The sequence below is a fragment of the Centruroides vittatus genome, unplaced genomic scaffold (genome assembly GCF_030686945.1).
Source record: "Centruroides vittatus isolate TY-2023 unplaced genomic scaffold, ASM3068694v2 scaffold_3046, whole genome shotgun sequence".
Classification (NCBI taxonomy): Eukaryota; Metazoa; Arthropoda; class Arachnida; order Scorpiones; family Buthidae; genus Centruroides; species Centruroides vittatus.
In genome coordinates this window covers 1,847,500-1,869,342 of record NW_027122699.1, presented here as the reverse complement: position 1 = coordinate 1,869,342, position 21,843 = coordinate 1,847,500, and the positions used below count along the sequence as shown (strand labels likewise).

At 35.5% G+C, this 21,843-nt stretch overlaps 2 protein-coding genes across 2 annotated transcripts; one reads left to right on the top strand and one right to left on the bottom strand.

Annotated features, from left to right (window-relative positions):
• Positions 1-234: 234 nt before the first annotated feature.
• LOC136988124 (amidophosphoribosyltransferase-like) lies at positions 235-5,066 on the top strand. Its single transcript, XM_067285947.1, has 7 exons — positions 235-436; positions 2,397-2,667; positions 3,407-3,659; positions 3,733-3,957; positions 4,029-4,156; positions 4,219-4,440; positions 4,506-5,066. Exons 1-7 carry the CDS (start codon positions 300-302, stop codon positions 4,764-4,766), a joined length of 1,497 nt encoding a protein of 498 aa, XP_067142048.1. The 5' UTR covers positions 235-299; the 3' UTR covers positions 4,767-5,066.
• Positions 5,067-10,473: 5,407 nt separating this feature from the next.
• Positions 10,474-21,634, bottom strand: Nxt1 (NTF2-related export protein 1). The gene is made up of 4 exons (XM_067285814.1): positions 21,522-21,634; positions 15,339-15,425; positions 13,952-14,096; positions 10,474-10,727 (listed from the first exon to the last, which is right to left on the bottom strand). The coding sequence occupies exons 1-4, from the start codon at positions 21,522-21,524 to the stop codon at positions 10,552-10,554; spliced, it is 411 nt and encodes a 136-aa protein (XP_067141915.1). The 5' UTR covers positions 21,525-21,634; the 3' UTR covers positions 10,474-10,551.
• Between the last annotated feature and the right edge of the window lie 209 nt (positions 21,635-21,843).

Below are 21,843 nucleotides of genomic sequence, written 5' to 3'. Positions count from 1 at the left end.
GGCTTACGTAGCGGAAAACGATGCGTATATACGGCGGCAAAGGAGGTTGTTTAATTAAATGGCCGTAGAGTTACGTAAGATGGTGTGATATTCTTGCGCGTCCTTATCTGGCGATTTCGTAAATGCTCCGATTATATTGAGTAATTTTAAGTCGATTGAGCCCGAGGACGATCGGACGAATCGGCGGAATCTTAAAAAAAATAATAAAGAGAAACGCCCTCCTCCAAAAACGCAAAATGTGCGGCGCTCGATTTTAATTCCTCTTCCGAAAAACCTTCCAAAAAATTATAATTATTATAATGGAGAGGTGCGAAAGCGAATTGGACCAGCTCGAGGAGAACTGCGGCCTGTTCGGGTGCGTGGCCAGCGGAGAATGGCCCACTAATTTGGATATTTCGCACATCATCGTTCTGGGTTTGGTCGGATTGCAACACAGGTGAGTTTTTCCGTCGGCCTTCTGTAATTTAAGCTCCGTTTTACCAATGAAATTAATAACGAAATTAACTCGAATCGTTTTATAGTTGGCTTTAGTTTTGAATTAATTAGGGTGAGGTAAAAGCCGATTGGAAACAAAACTTTTGTATAAAAACGATCGAAAGAAAAAATAAATTCATTTTCTCCGGTGTCTTCCTGTTGACGCTCGGTGGCGTTGCTCAATCTAAGCGATTAAAATTCAAGGATATATATTTTTTTCTTGAACTTTCAGATAAATTTATTGTCGTTTTAGATAATTGCTTGATATTCGATAATTTTATTAAAATTGCAAAACTTTATCTTTTACTTTTGTTTCGTCGGATTAAATCGCTTTTAAACCCGTAAACCCCCATTTATTCAAATTAGTACGCACTCGGATTGCATTTTATTAACCAAAAACTCTTTAATAGACGTCGTGTCGCATTCCATTTAAACGAAGAGTCCGAATTCGATTTTCGTTCGTACGAGAAAAGGCCGTCTTTATCGCTATCTAAAACAAATTACCCGCGATTTTTCTAAAACCCGAATAATCGCTGCAAAATTTGAATTCGTCGGAGTGAGTACCCGAGAAAAATCGTATAAAAACACGCTTCGAAATAATATACAGTGGCTCTTTGTTTACCCATCGATCGATCCGGAATTTTCGTACCTCGATGAAGCGTCGCCGCGTCCTGCCCGTTTATGATTTTCAAGGTCTTATATTAAATGAAACCGAAAGAAAATTAATTATACTTGACACGAAATTATCTTAAAATTAAGGTCATAAATTCAGAATGTACTTCCTAGACGATATTAAAATTTAAGTGTATAAAGTCGTAGGTTCGGTTCTCGCATACATTTCAACCAGACGTATATTTAAATACATACGGCTGACAACATATAAATATCGCCTACACTCGTGAAGGAAGCCACGATATATAATTAAACATTAATTAAAACCACAGATTTCTATAATCATTTCTTACAACGCCAGTGAAAGGTTCGAACCTCCCTCGAATTTTTTATTTGATTTTATTTTATATTGTCCGCTAATCTGTTTGCCTAGGCCGGATGGCCGAGCGGTCAAGGTTAGCAGCCTGCCGCTCTGGGGGACCCGGGATCGAATCCGAACGGGTCGAAAAATCCCCAGGAATTTTTCGGGGGTGGTCCGTCCGGATATGTCGGTCCCCGTCCCTCACCACCCGGCCGCCCCATTGTGGGCCTGGCCGAACCCATAATGGGCTTGCTATAAGAGGCCCTCTTAGTGCCCACTGGGCGGAAAGAGTCACAAAAAAAAAAAAACAAAAAAAACAAAAAAAAAAAAAAAAAAAAAATCTGTTTGCCTAAGTTAAGTCCTTTAAATTTTTAGGAATTAGCATAATGAAACGGATACCGTCTCGTTTCAAAATGGCGGTTGTTTCGTATTCGTACATCGATACAAATCCTAGGGTAAAGCAGGCCGGATAGCCGAGCGGTCGAGGTGGCAGCCTACTGCTCTGGGGGACCCGGGATGGAATCCGAACGAGTCGAATAATCCCCAGGAATTTTTCGGGAGGTGGTCCGTCGGGCCCCGTCCCTCACCACCCGGTCGTCCCATTGTGGACCTGGCCGAACCCATGGGCCTTCTAAAAGAGGCCCTCTTATTGCCCACAGGGCGGAAAGAGTTAAAGAAAGAAAAAAGAAATCCTAGGGTAAATGCAAATTGAAATTTCGTCTTGGCATATTAGGTTTTTATAAATTTTTAATAGAATTAAATGAAAAATTCTTTAAAAAACTCCTTGTTGCTAAGTGTTTTCTCCTAGAGATCAATTATTCGGATAGACGCTACACGCCAGAGGTTTTATCTAAAAATATTTGTTTACATTAATTATACGGGAGTAAGCGAGTGATCTAAATATTATATAAATATTTTTGTGTTTTAACCGTTGTTTTCTTTTTTGCAGAGGTCAAGAGAGTGCGGGTATCGCCACTGCCAAAGGAGAGAACACCAAAACTATATCCATATCCCGCGGCATGGGATTGGTCAGCGGCGTGTTTAGGGAAGAAGACATGGTCAAATTGAAAGGAAATTTGGGTTTAGGACACACGAGATACTCGACACACGGCGGTTCCGAACACGAGAACGCTCAACCTTTCGTGGTACACACCAAACACGGTCTGCTGGCCGTGGCGCATAATGGAGAATTAGTAAATGCGCCGTCTCTGAGAAGAAGCGTAGGTTTTTTTTGGATTTTGGGGGGTCTTCTTTTATATAATTACGGTGTTTACGGTATAGATAAGCGCAATCGGGATCGGTGATAAACTTTCGGTCGTCACGGGGCGATATCGACCGAAGATTTAAAGACGAAGGTTCAACAATTGCGTCAGAGATTAATAAACACGATAATCGTGTGTTAAATAAGCAAAATTACCTATCATTTAGCATTAGATAAGCTAAAAAAATTATTCAAAATTTCACTAATTATCGCTTGCCACACGTAAATTTACAGTATACGTTTACAATTAAAATGTATACTTACTGGCGATTGGCGACGAGTAAATAACCAAGTCGAGATTTCTCCAATTAAAAATAGGCTTCTTTTCTAAAGAAATAGACGAAATCGGGAGATGAAAAATTACAGTACATCCTTATCCGAATTTTAATTTCTATAAAAATTATTATATTTTTGAAACCGAAAAATTTAATTTATCCAAAAATATTTTATTTTCTGTCGTTACATTAATTAGTAGAACTTTTACTAATTAAAATTACCTAGAGAACATTCTCCAATAAATTGCCGAACCACCGAACACTATAACAGTAGTTGGTCGCGGGTTCGCACCCGACCGACGGAACGACCCCGTGGAGTTTACCGAATTTTCTTCGTGTGTTTAATACATAAATAAAGGTCGATTTCCCGCAGTACCACGGGAATAACCAAAACTCTGACACTAATGCCGTGTACTTTTCTAGATTTTAGAAAAAGGAGTTGGCCTGTCCACGGGATCGGACAGCGAACTGCTGACGCAGATCCTAAGCATGCCGCCCCCCGAGGGAGAGCCGGACGGTCCCGACTGGCCCGCCAGGATACGGCAAGTCATGACCCTGACGCCCATAGCCTACTCCCTGCTGCTGATGTACCACGACACCATGTACGCGGTCAGGGACCCCTACGGCAACAGGCCTCTGTGTCTGGGGGTCTTGGTTCCTCCCGGAGAACTGGCCAGTGAGTGCAATTCGAAATATATATATTTTTTTTATTACGCCCGACACTAGCATCCATTATTTTATTCCATCAGAAAGTAGTACGGAGGAGATCGACGGTTGGGTGATTTCTTCGGAATCCTGTTCTTTTCCTTCCGTTTCCGCAAAACTGCTGAGGGAAGTGGAACCGGGAGAAATCGTGGAAATCACCAAATTCGGGCCCCGCTCTTTGGGAATAGTCGGAAGGCCCGGTAACGACTCGCCGGCCTTTTGTATATTCGAATACGTATATTTCGCCCGACCCGACAGTTTTCTGGAAGGTAAGTGTCCGGAATCGATAGATTCCAACCTGGATTTTAAAGATCCAACTTTTTGTGTCCGTCGTCGACAGGTCAAATGGTGTACAGAGTGCGAGAAGAATGCGGCAGGCAATTGGCCAGAGAGGCACCCGTGGAAGCTGACATGGTCAGCACCATACCGGAATCGGCAACACCCGCGGCTCTAGGATTTTCACACGAGGTAAACCGTCTTATTTTCTTACCCCCGTTACTCTTTTATGTTAAGCGCTAAAACTCTCGCAGAGTGGAATTCCCTACGTAGAGGTCCTGTGTAAGAACAGATACGTGGGTCGTACCTTCATCCAACCCAGCAATCGACTGAGGCAGTTGGCGGTGGCCAAGAAATTCGGACCCCTCAGCGATAACTTCAGAGGAAAGAGGGTAATCCTGTGCGACGATTCGATAGTCAGGGGCAACACGGTGGGAGCCATCATCCGAATGTTGAAAGAAGCCGGAGCGAAAGAGGTAAGGTTAATTCACGCGCGGTTTTTATGCGGTACAATTTTAAATTTTGTTAATTACACTGGCAGGTGCACATCAGAATCGCTTCCCCTCCTCTGCATTACCCATGTTACATGGGCATCAACATCCCCACTAAAGAGGAGCTGATCGCTAACAAACTGAACGCCGGACAACTAGCCAAGTCGCTAGGTGCCAGCAGCCTGGTTTATCTTTCGGTAGAAGGCCTGGTAACGGCGGTACAGAAGAAAATTAAGAAAGACAACGGAAGGCAGATAGGGCATTGTACCGCCTGTCTGACCGGAAAGTATCCCGTCGACCTGGAATGGTAACGCGCGCTCGAACCGCATTTCCTTTCGTTACTTAACATTGTGATATTTATGAGGAAGTGGATTCGTTCGTGCGAAATGAATACATCCCCGTGTACTTCCCTGTACATTAATCTATGGATAATATAGATTGTTAAAGCAATAATATATTAACTTACCGGTAATCTTGTAAAATATCTCCAAATTTTGCTTTGTATTGTCGTAAAACGTAAAACTGCATCACGTGATTACTTCGACGTGCTTTCCTCCGCGATCCCTTTTCCGGCGAGACGATGCTATTAAAAAGTCTTAAGAATAAAAGTTTATTTTTGTATTATAACAAAAATTAGAATAAATTAACACGAAACCAGCGATAACCATTATTCCGGGCTTTGTTTTTCTCTCCCGCCCTTCGACGAGTAAACCGGACAATTACTACAGGCGATAATTCGAAACAGAACGAGTTGCTTAACTTTCCCGGCAACATTTGGTGGCATCGTATTATCATATTTTAGTAAAAACGTATATTTTTAACTATTATAAAATGGCAAAAAGCTTAATTTTGTGGGTAGAGATGGGTTTTATAAAAAGTTGTAAATGCTAATAACCAGTAAAATTCTCATTAACTCCGGCCCTACTCAAAATACGACACGCCACCCCCTCGACCTTTAACCACCAAAATTTAATGGCATCGATCTCTCTAATACATAAATCTCCCGGCAAAATTTTTCGGAATTTTTAAGCACGGGAACTTATTAAGCTTCAAAGAGGGTGACACACAATCAATACATACAGAAAAATACCCCGAATTTTTTGCATTTCTCGACGTTTCGAACTATCCTAAGTCTAAAAATGTAAAAATCTCGTGGATCATTTTTTGACCCATGCCATACTCTCCATATATAACAGAGCGTGGAAAGTAAAAATCAATTTCTCAAAAATGTGGAACGAAAACGTACTCTTTCTTCGGTTCTTTCCAAAATCCAAATAGCTGTATAATAAAATCACCGAGGCTGCGGACTGTCAGTTTTCGACTCGTTTTAAACGCCAAAACGTGTACGTCGGACGTTGAGCGCCGCTTTCCCGTAAGCCTAGGACTTTGACAATGGTGTTTGGAAAGTCGGTGGAATCACGCTCGACATTCCAAACGCCACCGTCAAACTTCTAGGCGTACAGGAAAGCGGCGCTCAACGTCCGACGTACACGTTTTCGCGTTTAAAACTTCGACCTCAACCTCGCCATTAACCGTACAGAATCGTACTACTATAGCGAAATTTCGCCTATTCCGTATACTGTTTATAATATCGGCGGGGTGTTTAACAAATGAGGAAGAAACCGGAAGTAACCCGCCACAACCAACCATCGATGGCCCACGCTCGTCGGTTAATACCCAAGTCGATTCTTTCGGAGGACAGACTAACCATCTAGTAATAATGTTAAGGCGTGGTTCCCGGATTGCCAGATTTGTTTTTTTTTGTGTGTCTTTTAACGAAGATTATTCGTATTTATAATTCATTATACAATTCTCGAGGAATTCAAAAGGCTACAGATCTATTTCGTGCATTCCTTACCGTGTTAATTTTAGCCTATTTCTATCGATTTCGCTGTTATCGTTTATATATAATTACCGAAATCTATTTTTAATTGCTTGACAATAAGTTGTTTTTCTATTCGCGTACCAAAGAACGGAGATTCTTCCACGGGAACGGGAACGCATTGTTTTTACCACCGCGCGACCGGATGTGATAAAAAACAAACCGAAAATTTATTTTATCGGAAGGGACCTTCGGAACCTCATTTTAGAGGTCTTCCCGTACCGAGAGTGTCTTTTAAATTAATGGCGGGTGCACGGTCATCCCGGAGATAGATTTCGAACACAACCAAAAGCTATAGAAGAAAAAAAGGATCCAAGTACAATCAAATATTTATTTAATCTGTCAACGCCAGAAAGATTTTTAAATATTTCACCACGAGAAGATAAGAGAAAAATATTTATGCGCTATTTAAATACACTACGCCTCGTATTCCTCCCATTTACCGTCCATCCAGCTTATGTGGAATACACATTAGGAAAAGTTGGCTGGAAAAAATAATAAATTTGAAAACAAATGAAATTCGAATACCAAATCGGTTCATTTGATTTAATAATTATCTCTCTCGACCGGTTAAGCCTTTCTGGTCATCGGTAAGGTCGCGGGTTTTTCCCTACGGCTAATTCGGTTTTAAGGCTTAATTTTATGCTTATAAGAATAAAATCGCGTGGAAACGACGAATTTTATTTAAAATGTTACTCGAATTACGCCGACCGAAACTTTTTATAAGGACTTTTCTAAACGGCGTACGGAAAGCTTCGGCATCGTTGTTTACGAGCCTCGGCAGGAACCACTATCGAGCGAAGGGTGAAAGTACGCTTCCCGAGAAAATCGAAATTAAAATTGCCAGCGACTTACGAGTAAGCTTGGCGAAACCATTCGTCCGAGACCGCGCCATTTGGATTCTGGACGAACCGAGTTCTTTTCAAATCCACGCAGTTTTTACATAAAACGATTGCAAATTATGTGGGTTTGTGTGTTTTGTCCGTTTATTATCCATTAAAAAGGCGCATTTTCTCTTCCTCGTGTTAGAAACGGATGTAAATCTTTTGCGTTTGCGAATATCGTAAACAATTTGACATTTCAAGCGGTTAAATTCACTCGAAACATTATTAGTCATAACAAACTGCTAAAATCGCATCGAATTGTTACGCACTCACCTTTCGACGTCGATTCTCCGGTTTCTTATTATTTACATCACCGGTATATTCTCTTTCCGTAACTAATAAAACGAACAAATGATAAAAATGAATTAAAGTTATAATGCAAAAATAATAAAATCGTAAACTGCGTAATAATTAATCGTTTGAGCTTTAAAACAATTTGCAAAATGAATTTTCGAGGAACAAAAAAATGCATTTATCGAGGATAGAGAAAAACCTCGCACTCGATTCGAGATATTTCCAACGAGTGCGTATTTGACAATTCGTTTTCTGCCAACCCGGTTATAATTTAGACCTCGTCTTTTAGATCGTTTGCTAAATATTAAAGTCGACAATGTTTATTTGTTTAGCTTTTAGAATTAATTCTTAGACGGTTATTTGATTACTTTTTAAATCCCATCTTTCGATAAGCGATATTTTACACTTACTCGATTAAACGATGCCATATATTTAAACATAATTAAACTATTTCGACTTCAACAATACATCGAAATTATCCTTTCGACGGTATTTTAATGTTTGTTTCTACTTGTAATAATTTAAAAACATATTTCGATTTTGCTTTTACGGCAAAAAGTCATTTTAGCAATAACTATAAAGTTCTGGTATTTAGAATGTATTCTCTAAACGTAATGAATTAAATTAATAATAATTCACCGTGTTTTCCAAAGATTTATAGTCGTTCGGCGTAGCGTTTTACTATAAATTTGTGTACATAATTTACATAAATTTATAATAATACTTGTACGATAGTAATTTTTCTATTAATTATTTTGGGGGAGTTAGCGCAACCGTGACAGAGCTCGGTAGTACCGTTCGAATGTTCCTACGCTTAAGATTAATATGACGATTTATCGGGTAGTCTTAGTAAACGCGAATAAATTTTTTGTTTCGGGCTAATCGGACGCCTATCGACGATCTCGGGAACCGAACCAAATCCGGGCCCCTCGGGAGACGGAGTGCGAAGATACGCAAAAAGACCCCGCAAAGGTAACACGAAAATTATCGAAAGGAACAATTTAATGGAATTTGTAGATGATGTTCGAGTGCAAGATGCAGAATCCTTTTCGAAAGGAAAAACTGGGAGAATAAGGATTATTTTGTGTTGACTTCGGAAGTGGAAGAGCGAGATGCAAACCAATCGAAATATACCATTAAAGCCGTTTACGACCCGATTCGGGAAAATTTACCCAGATAAACGCCGATTTATCTACGATAAGAGCCGAAGCAATTTCTTCGAAGAAGGAAAATAAAGAATTGAAGGAGGAATTAAATAATGTTTTTCGTAGAATGGGTATACTTAACCGAGAGGTCGAGATGGGCAAACACCCGAGAGGTATGTTCGAGTTTCGGATCGATAAGTCAATTAACGAGAGAACGATAGACATTATAATTTTAAATTTTCCGTTTGTGACAAATGATCTGGCAGACGAGATCTCCCATTTCGTTAAGGTCGAGTTAGGGCTATCGGGTCGTCCGTTGGAAAGTTTGATTAAAATATCAAAAACTGATAATAGATCGATAGTTAAAATTACGCTTAGTTCGGTTTATGAGAGAAATTTGATATTACGAGAATTCTGGAAAGCAAAGTCGAAAAGACTTGGTAAGTTTAATGGGAACTCGGTATTTACTGCCGATTTATGCGGGCGGTCGGGGATCGGGAGGAAAAAACTAAAGGCCATAATATCTCGAGAAAAATCAAAGGGATGCAAAATTACTATTAGAGACGACTATTATATGAAAGAAAGTAACGTGTTTACTTATGATATTAACTCGAACCAAGTTATCCAGATCGATCATTTTTTATAGGGAAACAATCTACTAACAACTTTAACCTTTCGTTAGGTGAGGAAGAATATATGGAAAAACTTGACACAATCGTGAATAATAATAGATTTGTTGAGGCAAAACTTCCAATTCCACGCGGAAACAGATCTTGTAATGGATTTAATAATATATGTGTAAGTTTCTGGAACATTCGGGGCCTTTCCAAAAAAATGAGTGATCGTTCCTTAAATCATTATCTATCGATTCACGCAGTAGTGGGATTACCAACACCATTAAAATGGGAATTTTGGACCTGGAAGATAATCCAACAAAATCACGTATTATGATATTTAGAAAGGGGACCGGACTGCCCGGAAGGAACGTGTCTTTTCGTGTTAACGATAAAGAGCCGAAAATGGTAAACGAAATTAAGTTTCTTGGAGTGATTTTAACTCCTACGATTTGTTTTGAGAGACAAATCAAAGCAATGATAGTTAAGACCCGTAGACTAATCGATGGTGCAATAAAACTATTTTCTATAACCAATATAAAAAATATTCGCGTCCGGTTTAACTTGTTCGACTCGATAGTTTATAATGCCGTGAGCTACGCATCTCCCGTATGGGGCTTGTCCAATTACCAGAAGTTGGATGCGATACGGAACAAATTTATACGTAGAACGGTTTTATTAGAATTCGAACTGGGTTATAACGTAACCGACTCGACGGCGACGTTATAATGATAGATAATAAGTTATGTACGTTCGCTAACGATGTGTGTCCGAGATGCAACGTGGAGTTTTCAAAATTTCATCTGTTACGCGAATGTGAAAAGGCTAACGGTCTAAGGCAAAAATTTGATCTCCTATGTTTTAATACGTGTGTTGCGGAAAAAGCGATGTACAATTTACTTCGTGTAACAAAAACAAGTACCATTTATAATTTGTATAATTATGCCAGAAAATTTGTATTTAGCATTGATAATGTTGATTCTGTGTAAAACGTAACTCCCTTTGTAACAGGTTTTGCCTATTACGATTAAAGAGTATTTGAATTGAATTGAATTAATTATTTTGTAGCTAGATTGATTAATTTATTATTAGTATTGCGAGTCTTTTCTAGAAAGTTCCGATTGATATTAAATATAGTTATTTTGCTACCCGTCGACCGGGTGTTATTTGTTAATATAATGCTCGACGTGACGACAACGTGAATTGTAACAAGCATTTTTACTTAAAATAACATTTAAAAACAGTATTTACAGAAAAAAATTCCATTTGCATTAAAGTCAGAGTGGTTCGTGAAATCTAAAACAGTCGGAAACTACTTTCCACACGTGGCCCTCCTCGCTCTGTTGGGCGGTGATCAGTAGCGACTCCGAAAAAAGATAGGGAGATCTTCCGCTGAAATTCATGGTGCCGGCTGCCGTAATTAAAACGGTTGTTTGACCTTGAACAAACTGATCTGGGAAAATATAATAATTTACTGAATGTAAACTTGATTATTTTATTTTATTATTTGCTTGCAAAATGTTCTAACAGATACAAAATACAGTGCTATGAAAATACTTTTATAAAGATAAAAATTATAGCTTTTTTCAAAATGTCTACACTTAAATATACTATATATTGAAATACAAAATTAAAGTATATAATTATTATTATTATTATTATCTAAAGTTAATTAATTTATAACATCTCATATATACAGTGGGTGATCGATTAATGAACGTAATCCGTTCCAAGACTTTGTTAGTTATCCGAATTGTTCGTTAACCGATTATCAACTTACCATAGATTTTTATGGGAATTTGATTCATTCGTTCTGGAGACCCCAAAAAATAAATAAAAAGTTATATACTTTTTTTACTATGTTTATTTATATGTAATAATAAATATACACATAGGCATAGCCAGGAAGGGGCTTGGTGTGGTCATGGGCCCCCCAGGTAACCTGGTGCCTCTCCTCAGAAAATTACAGCCTCTACTAGGCCCCCATAACAAAATCCTGGCTACGCCAATGAATATACATATATACACCGTCTTGCATTTTTATTAGTCACATTGTCTTTCCATTTGTGAGGCATTAAAGAATCTGTCCAACGTAGATTGCTTCTCTCTCTTTTTCGGAAGTAATTAATAGCATTGTAGTTGTAGAGATCCCCAAGCCTATTAACCTCAACCTGGTTTGGCTGCCATTCTAAGACGTTGTTCCGACATCCTCCCAAGTCTTCAAAAGATCTTTAATAGCAGATGTTGGCATTGATCCTCTTTCATCTTCCTTTTTTCAGAAGAAAACACATCACACTGAGTTTCTTGGTGTTCTTCATTTGAGAGTTTTTGGAGTTCTGTCATCACATCGATTTCAGGTTCCATTATGAGCTCTTTAATGTCATTTTCATTCACCTCCAATTTCAGATCTCTAACAGTTGCCACAATTTCATCCATAATTTCGGGGACATCACCTCCGCCTCCCCGAACGCAGGAGGGATACAGCTTTAGCCGAGCAGAATTCAATTGTCATTGAGTGACTTCTGACCACGCCTGTTGAATGAGCCATATAGCTTCAAGAACATCGAATTTTTCTTTCCAAAATGTTTTTAATGCCATCGTTGAAGAGAACTGACATGCTTCAAAACTCTGATGAAACAGTGCTCAAATGTACAATTTCTTGAAACCTGCAAATTCTCGATCCATTGGTTGAATCAACAAAGTGGTATTCAGAGGCAGAAACTGCTGTCAGCCAGGGAAAGTATTTCAGCAAAATATCTTTGAGGTCTTTTGGGTGTCCTGGTGCATTCTCCAATAGCAACAGTGCTTTCAATGGCAATTCATTGGTCTGAAAGTAATCCTTGATGCTTGGAACACAAACTTCAAACATCCATTCTTTGAAAGAGCCTGCATGACCCATGCCCTTTTATTTGATCTCCACATCACTAGCAGTTTTTCTTTAATTATGGAATTTTTTTTTTTTTTTGAATGTTCTAGAGTTCTCAGAGTGATAGACAAGAAGTGGGATAAACTTCATATCACCACTAGCATTAAAAATTGGGAAGCCAGATTAAAGCATGAGATATTTAAACATTTACTCACTATAAATTAACTGCATGGGGAAATTAATTATAAAATTGGCAAAGATGTAACAGTTTTTTCTGACATGTAATTAACAAAAATTACACTTGATTTAAAATTTTCAGATTTGTTATCCTGTAGACAGTTTGCCAACAGACTGGCCCATGGGGAAAAATAATTATCCATGTCTGCTCTAACCTATATATCGTTGATTAAAGTGTACAAACATCTTACTATTAAGACTCTATGATTATAAAAATTATTCACAAGTAGCAATCATAATTTAAATGATTTATTTGTCTAGAACAATTACTTTCAATAAATATATCTTCCAATTATAATAATTTTGATTTCTAAACAATATTAATAGTATGTAAACAGAATTAGCTGTTATAAATTACAATTTTCATAATAAACAATAAAAAACAAAAATACAAATCAAAAGAAAAGTTTATTAAAGAAAACAATGCAAATTTAAAACAAAAAAACAAACACTGAATTTGAAAATCTAACATAAATAATGAATCAAAAAGAAAAACTTAATAAAAATTTAAACTGTAAATCTAACAAAGATTCAAAATTAAAATATACTGAACAAACATTAATAAACAACAATGTAAACATAAAAATTAAATTGGAAATAATCAAAAAGTAAGAATGCATAAATAACTCAACCCACATCAAACAAAGTTTAGAGAAAGCATAATTATTTTAATTGGAACAAAAAAGAATGGAAAGCAATGAATCATATTTACTAACTTTTATGATCAAATAAAATAAGTTTCATTTCAAAACTCAAGTATACAAGTAGTCTTAATATGAGAAGAAACTGAGCTGAACTACCATCAATTAGGGGGATCTATTGACCAGAATCATGTGCTATTCCAATATGTGTCATAGATGATATTAAAAGGTTTTGACACTTTAAAGAATTATTTTAGTTGTTTGAGATTTCAGACTTTTTCTGGTAATACATCAATGATCACTTCTTGTGATTTCCAATAAAACTTGCTTCCAACTACACTCTTTGCTTCAATGAAGTTGGATTACTTGGAAAAACTCTAATGCATTACAAATGAATGAAACTAAGTTCCCACTGCATCAATTAATCAATTATTTTGGATAAAAGCATGTACCATTAACAAAGCATGGAACCTTCAATAAAAATTCCACAAAACATTTTCCAAAGTCACGAAAATTCTGTTTTCCAGATTTTTCTTGATTACTATAAACCCTGTATTATCTCTGAAATTATGAATGTATCTAGATGCAAGGAGCCAAGTAAGCAAGACAATGATAGTCTGTTTCATATCAAACTAGGTCATTGGCTTGCTTCTTAGCTGCTTGCCACCTAGACGCACTTTAAGTTATAATTTAAGAAATAATAGTTAATAATACCTTACAATGACAATTCTGTGTATGTGTAGATCAATTTTAGAGTAAATTTGATATGTGTATTGTTCTAATCAGTTGTAAAACAAATGTTTGTGTGCCTATGTGTATGTGTGTATATATATATTCACTTTAAAAACAATCCAAAAATATATAAAATATTACTTACAAATATTTAAAAATTAATTAATTACTACTTAAAATATTATATTTCTGTGTAATTACCATTGATAGGTTGGGCATCAATACAAGTGACTGTACTTTCACTCGGAGGAAGAGATTCAAAAAATTTTCCGATATTTTCTTTTCCCGAAACAGAATTGCCATTCCAAGTGACATTTGCTGCATCTAAATATAACTTTGATACAACCTAAAAGAAAATATATTTAAATTAAAAATTTAATGAAATTAATGTACAGTAGACTCTACAGAATCCACTTTATGACCACTTACTTTACAATCTTTCTTCTCTCATAACTGGTATAAATTTGACATTATGATTGAATTAATGTACAGTCTAACTCATTTATAACGTCATCCATGGGACTGGAAACTTTTTGATGTTATAACCGAGTGTCGTTATCCGCAAGGTCATAATTTCAGTCTCATAAAAAGTACCAAGTGTGTTTAAGAAGCTATTATAAATTCCATTCTAATTTAACATCTTATGTATTACCGTAAAATTATTTCTTAATAGTAATACAGTATACTGTATCTATTATGATAGTAATAATTTATTAACCCTCATATTATCGTATGTATAAAAATGCAAACTACATGTTTAAATAAACTTTATTTATGTTATTATGTCTAAGTTTACATCGATGTAATTAAAAATGTCAAAAATTACCTTTTATAAGAAATTTCTATTTGTCTTAAGTTTCAATAATGGCGGAAGTTCCGGTTTTGAGAATAACGTTGAATCGAAAGGCAACAAAAGGTTAAATTAATGTAGGCCAATTAAAAATAATTCAATTATTTCTTTATAAACTATTTGATATAATATGTTATGTTAAAAATGATAGAATATTTAACAATTTAGCATAAAGTAATTTAAAAATGAGTACGTAATAACCGATCGTCACGTCGTTTAAAAGTGGTGAATTTCAACCCACCGAAGTCAGGTGGAGAGAGCACCACCCACAGTCGTTCTAGGAAGTGGACTCTGACCCTAGAACTGAACAAGTAGTTTTTCTTTCTTAAATAAAATTTGTAATCTAATTTTGTAAATTTGGAAGTACTTCAAACAGGACGTTAAAACAGGGTTTTATGTCGTTACAAGCGGGTTTTTTAACCTTATCTAGTATAGTAAAATCATGGGACCGATAAAAATCTGACTATATTAGGGTTGTCGTTACATCTGATGACGTTATAAACAAGTTAGACTGTATTTTTCTGTTAATCATTTCTGTATGTTATATTCATGAAAATATATATTTTAACTATGTAAGATCTTAATTTACAACACAAAGCTTATAGAAAGTAAGCTCACTTACAACAGCTTTTCCAACTTTTCCAAGAACAAATTAGGTCATAAAAGTAAAAAAACGGTATTTGCTAAAAACCTTTCATTTTAAAACAAATTAAAAAGGAAAATAATGAAACTACTCACATGTCTTCTTTTGTCAAAAGTTTCATAAAACTTTTTTGCAAATTCTTCTCCTGACTGACAAGCTTGATCAATTTTTACTTTCTTATCCTTGAAAAAAAAATTTTTAAGTGTAAGTTAAGTATGCAAACAGCACATAATTTTCATGTAGATAATTGTTTTTAAACCAGCAATACATTGCTGGTTTATAAATCTTATAATTAAAAAAGCTAATTTTAGTAATAGGTTTTCAAACTTTAAATTGACAAGTAATTCTGATTTTGTTGAAATAAAGATTTTATATCATAAAAATAAATAATTTTACCTTTCACTTCTTTGTTATTTTTAAATATAAATAACAAAGGTGCATTGTATATGCTTTAGTAAATGAAAAAAACAAAGAAATGAATGTTAATAGCATAAGAAATACTTTCTACAAAATAAGAATAAAGATACCTGCTTGAAGTAAATACTTTGAGAGCCAGTTGCACTAATTTTAATCTCAAGGTTAAATGCATTTAAATCTACAGAATTATGTATTGCACAAGTGTAAATCTTTGGGATAAACTGCCAGACAAATTAGACAGTCATATTTGGATGGATAAAATTTTTTCTGCAGATTGGCAAAAAGATGTGGTTGATCTTGACTCTGGCGTGGATAACATTTACTTAACTTTTCTAGAAAACACAATTGAGTGTTAATGAAAATACTAGGCTGTTCAACATCCTTTATTCAATTCTTCTCTGGTTTGTCATTTGTCAAAATGCATTTTGGGTCTGAAAACCTCTCATCAGTTGACTCTAATATTAGTTTCACATTATTAGACAGAAGGATTACAACCAATTCATTTAACTTAATTATTCCAGAGACTATTTTTCACATGTTTAATTTTGTAAAATCTCTCATTTAAATTAATGAAGTTTTCAGACCCAATACATATTTCGACTAATGTGTTGATTAGAGTCAAGAATTGAATAAATGATGCCAAACAGTCTAGTGTTTCCAATTAACACTATCGTGTTTTCAAAAAAGTATACGAAGAGTACAGCAGAAATTTAGCCGCACGAGGCAGCAAAGGACGTTTCTCACATTAATGCTCTTCTGCCCCTCGCTCTTTGCCAACCCCCCTGCTGTCCCCACACAAGTTCAAAACTAAATACACAAAAAATACTAGACTACATGAACAGCCACAAGGTAAAGAAGAATAAAATTTAATACTTGTTCAGCCTTGCTTACATATTACTGGTTTGCATATGGCACGTATGGAGCTGCCTTATTGATGTGGGAGCTCCTGGCACAATAATATGTTGTTAGTGATCTTGGGCTATTGTGTTTTTACGATTGTCATCCTACCTATACTACGTCTACATAAGCTATTAGTAATGTGGGTGACTCACACTCTGAAATTTCTGATTACATCCCTGGTGTAGATACAGTTCAAAATAATGATTTATTTAGACTATTTAAATGAATAATGGAAAATATCAAACTAGTAATTAAATATTCAAATTTACATAAAAATTAGGCAGAACTGTAAAATCAGTAACTTTAATAAAATGAAAAATAGCAGATAGGTATTTGTATACTGCAGTTTTTTCACTAAGTTTAATATTTAGTTTTATTTGAAAATTTTAAGAACTGCCCAAAGAATAATCTTTTCTTCTTTCCAGCAAAATTTTTTAATTATTTGACAAATGTTTTCAGCCCAATTTATAAGCCAACATCAGGTCTAAAGTCAACCATAAGAATATTTGAAACTGTACACTTTCAAAATGATAATGAATGGAACTGCATCAGTCATAAGGATGGCAAATCACTGTTGGCAGCATGGTAATTGTTTTTACAACAAACCCTGGACAAGGTACAAAAATGGTGACCTTTTATATATTGATCTAATTGTTTGTTAATGAACTGTAATTTGCAGATTTTGAATTTTGTACTGGTATATGTTCCAAAATAGAATGCAATGTACTTCATGATTGGCTTTAGACCTGATGTAGGCATATATATCAGGCCAAAAACATTTCTTGTATCATTAAAAAGTTTTGCTGGAAAGAAGAAAAGGTTATTATTTGGACATTTCATATTTCCAGTTTGTGTTCTCCATTTTCTTTTGCAATTTTAAGAACTCTGTAACTTGAAATCTTAATTCTAAAAATAGGTTTCAAAGTTATTCAGACTGAAAATAATTGCTAAATCAGAGGTCATCAAACTTTTTTCACAGCGAACCAGATAACTGAGAGAATGATGATCGCAGGCCGCATAACCACTTTGTTCAATACAGTACAGTGAATACACAGAAAATAAAGACAACATATTTATTTACCAATTTGCATTTTCCACCGTATGCTTGCCCTCTGTTGTTTAAAAACAAAATTATTTATCTGGGTCATTTGAATCATTCTTGTGTATTGTCAACAGTAAAGACAAATAGCAATAGAAAAAGCAAAGCTTTCTGTTGCATTTCAAATTGCAATTTCAAAGCCATACAGGAGCCCAATATAAGTTTTTGTCTATTCCCACATGAAAAACATGATTATTCAGAAATCAGAATTTGGAGAAGCTCATAAATATAACCAACGAAAAAAGTGAATTCGAGTGTTAAGAATTGGCAAAAAAAGTTTCCTGATTGTTGAGCTTTATATGAACAAGTTATGCTGTCAATTTTAAAAGTTTAAAATGCCAGTAATTTTGTGTGGAACACAGGGTTGGATTTAAACATTTTGAAGCCCTAAGCTAAACTATGTGTGAGGCTTTTTACCAACCCTTCACATGTTTAGAAGACAATCAAAAACAAATTAACATAAACATATTAACTACTTTTATTTTGTGTAGTATTTAAAGTATATTTTGTTGGTTTGTAAAAATTTTTATTACAAAATTTGACTTCAAATTTTTTTTGTAGAAATCTTTGAGGCTCTAAGCAAAATGGTAACATAGCTAACTTGTAAATCCGACCCTGATGAAACAGATGTCAAAGCTAGTGTTTTTTAACACAGAGTACAAATGTATAGAGTGATCTCGCTCATTTGTTTCTATAATACCACATGTAATGATGCGTCCCACTAGCAATAATTGTTCTCCTATAAAATTTCTCGATAAACAGCTATAAGCAGCATATATCATTATATCGGACAGTAACATATGATTAATTACGTTGGCTAGTTACAAGTGACCAATGTTTCCTCTAAGCTGCGTGGCTGCACACTGCTCAAATTGTTGCCGCGCATGAGAATTTATGTGCTGCACAGGCAAGCATGCACACTGATTTCAATTGTTGTTTACTTATTTCTCACTCTGTCTGCAACATGATTATTGCTACGTATATTTCGATTAAATACATTAAATCATTGACAAAAGATAATATTTTGTATGGAAACATGTTTTACAATGAATTTTAATCTCTACTTTATAATTAATTATTTTAATTTTTATAGGAAAAAATAAGATTTTATATATATATGCTCAGAAAAATTTTTTGCTCAGAATCTGCTCAGCAAAATTTTTTTGCTCAGAGAAGTACATGTTCCGATCATCTAGGAAAAAAATTAGAGGGAACATTGCAAGTGACTCAGATAAAGTAGCCATTTTATAAAAATGCAACGCCCTGTATAGTTCACGAAAAACATGAATACGCAAACACGATCACCGCTTATAGCTCAATCTTTTTTTTTTAGAAACTTCACTGCAGGTACTTACACAAAAAGCTCTCTGATATCCAAACATTGCCAAAGTTTTTATTTCACTGATTTTCCCTAAAAATTATATTACCGTCAGATGCAAAAATTAGGTTGGATCACTTCTGGTATTTTTACTTACATTTACTTTTATTTTTTCTATGTACTAAGTTTACCTACAAACCATGATATTTCCATATAAATAATTGCATTTTACCGCATTTGTGGCAGTGTGGCGGCAGGCCGGATAAATGGACCTCGAGGGCCGTAGTTTGGTTACCCCTGTACTGAATTATATGTTTTGTCTTAATTTACTAATGATTTTTACTAAATATAAATAATGTATTATTATTATTATATACTGTACATATTAATTTTAATAAAAGTAAAGATAATTATATAAATATACTAAACTGCTTATTCAATTCTGTAGTTTAGTTAATTGTCCTTCATATATTAAAATTAATCACTGAATATAAATTCTAGAATTTTAATATATAACATGATGTAAAAAGCTAGATGCACAGAAAAATCTGAGCAAGACAGGCTATCCTCCAGTCTTATATTTCTGTAGATATACAGAATAAAACCAAACAGTAAAAAATGAGTTTCTTAGACATTTCAAAATAGAAATATTTAATTAAAACAACCAAAAGGAATAAGACTAAAATCTAGTATCAATAAACTAGAATTAATACTATTGCCAACTACAGCTGGCATAAAATGTTAACTGCACAGATTCATATATGTTTGTTATGATAAACGGGGCTGTCGAGTACTTGCTTGGGGTCTGGAGTAAAACAGGGATCTGTATTATTCCAGACCCCAAGCAATATTTTGTTTGTTTAAAAAAATATATAGAATATTTTTATTAATAAAAAGCACTTAAGAATTTTATTTTTTGTTAATAAAAATAACATTAATTTTTTGGGTTTTTTCACTTTAAATGTTACCACATTTTTGAAGATCTGTAAAATTTCAGATAGGCAGGTTTAGGGGGCTATATATAGCAAAGGGTCACAAATATACAATCAATTCTTTGACTTTACTCCCATTGGGATCATAGAGACATAGACAGTCTATATCTCTAAGATTCCCATCTCCTTATTTGGACGGCGAGACCATATAAGCAAACGACACCGTCGGGACCTTAACAGAGACACGGATCACACCCACGGGAGTAAAAATATGGGTATACTATAGATTACTCCCTATGGAATTTCGTGTGTTTGGGTATATATCTGAACTCAGGGGACCGAGACGAGTTCAACGATACCCTACTTTTGGACCGGAGACGAAAAATAAAAAAGTTATCATACTTTTTTCCGGCCATCGCGCGATGATAGGGAGTCGCGTCGCTCTCTGCTAAGTCGGCCTCGCTATCGCAATCGGGAGTCCCGTCGCTTGCCGTTAAAATTGCCTTTAGTAGACGTTTTCCTCCCTTTTTTTACTTTGTTCAAGAACTATCGTGAATCGATCACTAGTTTAGCACATGGCGGCGTGTGGTGGCGCCCATACGAGAGGTCAGTCGGGCCGCCATGTTCGCTGCCATAAGTAACATTAACCGAAATGGCAATTGCGCGATGATCGGAAGTCGCGTCGCTCTCTCCGCTCTCGTATCGCGTGTTTAACACTCCGGGAGATGACCGTAGTCAGACGTCACGGTTTGCAGACTTTACCGCAAGATGGCAATACTAGCAACTACGGTGCCATCTGCATGAGAGCATTAGAAAAGTATGGTAACTTAAAAAGTGTGATAACTTTTTTATTTTTCGTCTCCGGTCCAAAAATAGGGTACCGTTGAACTCGTCTCGGTCCCCTGAGTTCAAATATATAATCAAAGTCCTGAAATTCCACAGGGAGTAATCTATAGTACACCCAAAAATATCAAACAAACCATACTTCTACGGGCAACACTTCACAAGATATAGCTCCACAAAATCGGACTACTTCCACCACACACACAAATGAGAGTACAAGGGATTTTGGAGGTGGCAAATTCCAGAGTTCCCATTGTGCCCTATATCTTACAAAGGGTCATATGTAGAGGTATGGTCCTTTAACTTTTTGTCTCCTACAGGCGCGATCTACAGCCAGCTCTCAGCAGTCATTCACATCTACAATTTTACAAGCATCAATGTATTAGGCGAGAAGTTACAAGAACGAGTTACTTATAAACATTTTGTTTTAGCAGGACTCGTGAAATCGCCGATAATGGTTAATGCTACCCTAGGTAGCCAAGATGGCGGCTCGTCTCTGATTCCAGCAAGGAAACAGTGGGACACACGTTCTAACCTAACCTATTCTAATAATTTGGTTGCTAATAATTATGGTAATTTATTAGAATAGGTTAGGTTAGGTTAAAACGTGCGTCCCACTGTTTCCTTGCTGGAATCAGAAACGAGCCGCCATCTTGGCTACCTAGGGTAGCATTAACCGGAGTCACTTTAGGTCAATGTGTATTTATGTTTTTATGTACGAATTATCTAAAGGTAACTTTCACCTGCTTAATATTGTATTTAACCTTACCATAACGCCGATACTTTACGTCAAACAACTTCTCAACTTCAACAAATACGTTATTTCTATTTTCTAAAATGACGTTACAATCTCTGTCACACCAACGAAAGCCAAACGAACGGGCTTATTCTCGAAGTCAGCGCCACCTGAAATTTTTCTTTTCAAAGAATTATAACGACGAATTTTTTATCCAATTTCGCTGCTATAATTACATTTATAGTTCGACTTTACAAAATTAATTAATAATTAATATAATAGAAATTTCTTTTTAAGGTTTAATCGTAGATATTGACATTTTTGTCGTGATGATAATTTTAAAGGTTCTTTCTAA

Bases quoted from the DNA above. Each gene is read 5' to 3' on its own strand.
- Nxt1 (XM_067285814.1), bottom strand. The intron at 14,097-15,338 runs GTGAGTAGTTTC...ATTTTCTTTTAG, and splicing joins CTTTTGACAAAAGAAGACAT to GTTGTATCAAAGTTATATTT. The intron at 10,728-13,951 runs GTAATTACACAG...ATATTTTCCCAG, and splicing joins TGATGCCCAACCTATCAATG to ATCAGTTTGTTCAAGGTCAA.
- LOC136988124 (XM_067285947.1), top strand. From the start codon at position 300: ATGGAGAGGTGCGAAAGCGAATTGGACCAGCTCGAGGAGAACTGCGGC. The intron at 3,660-3,732 runs GTGAGTGCAATT...TTATTCCATCAG, and splicing joins TCCTCCCGGAGAACTGGCCA to AAAGTAGTACGGAGGAGATC. The intron at 4,157-4,218 runs GTAAACCGTCTT...AAACTCTCGCAG, and splicing joins CTCTAGGATTTTCACACGAG to AGTGGAATTCCCTACGTAGA.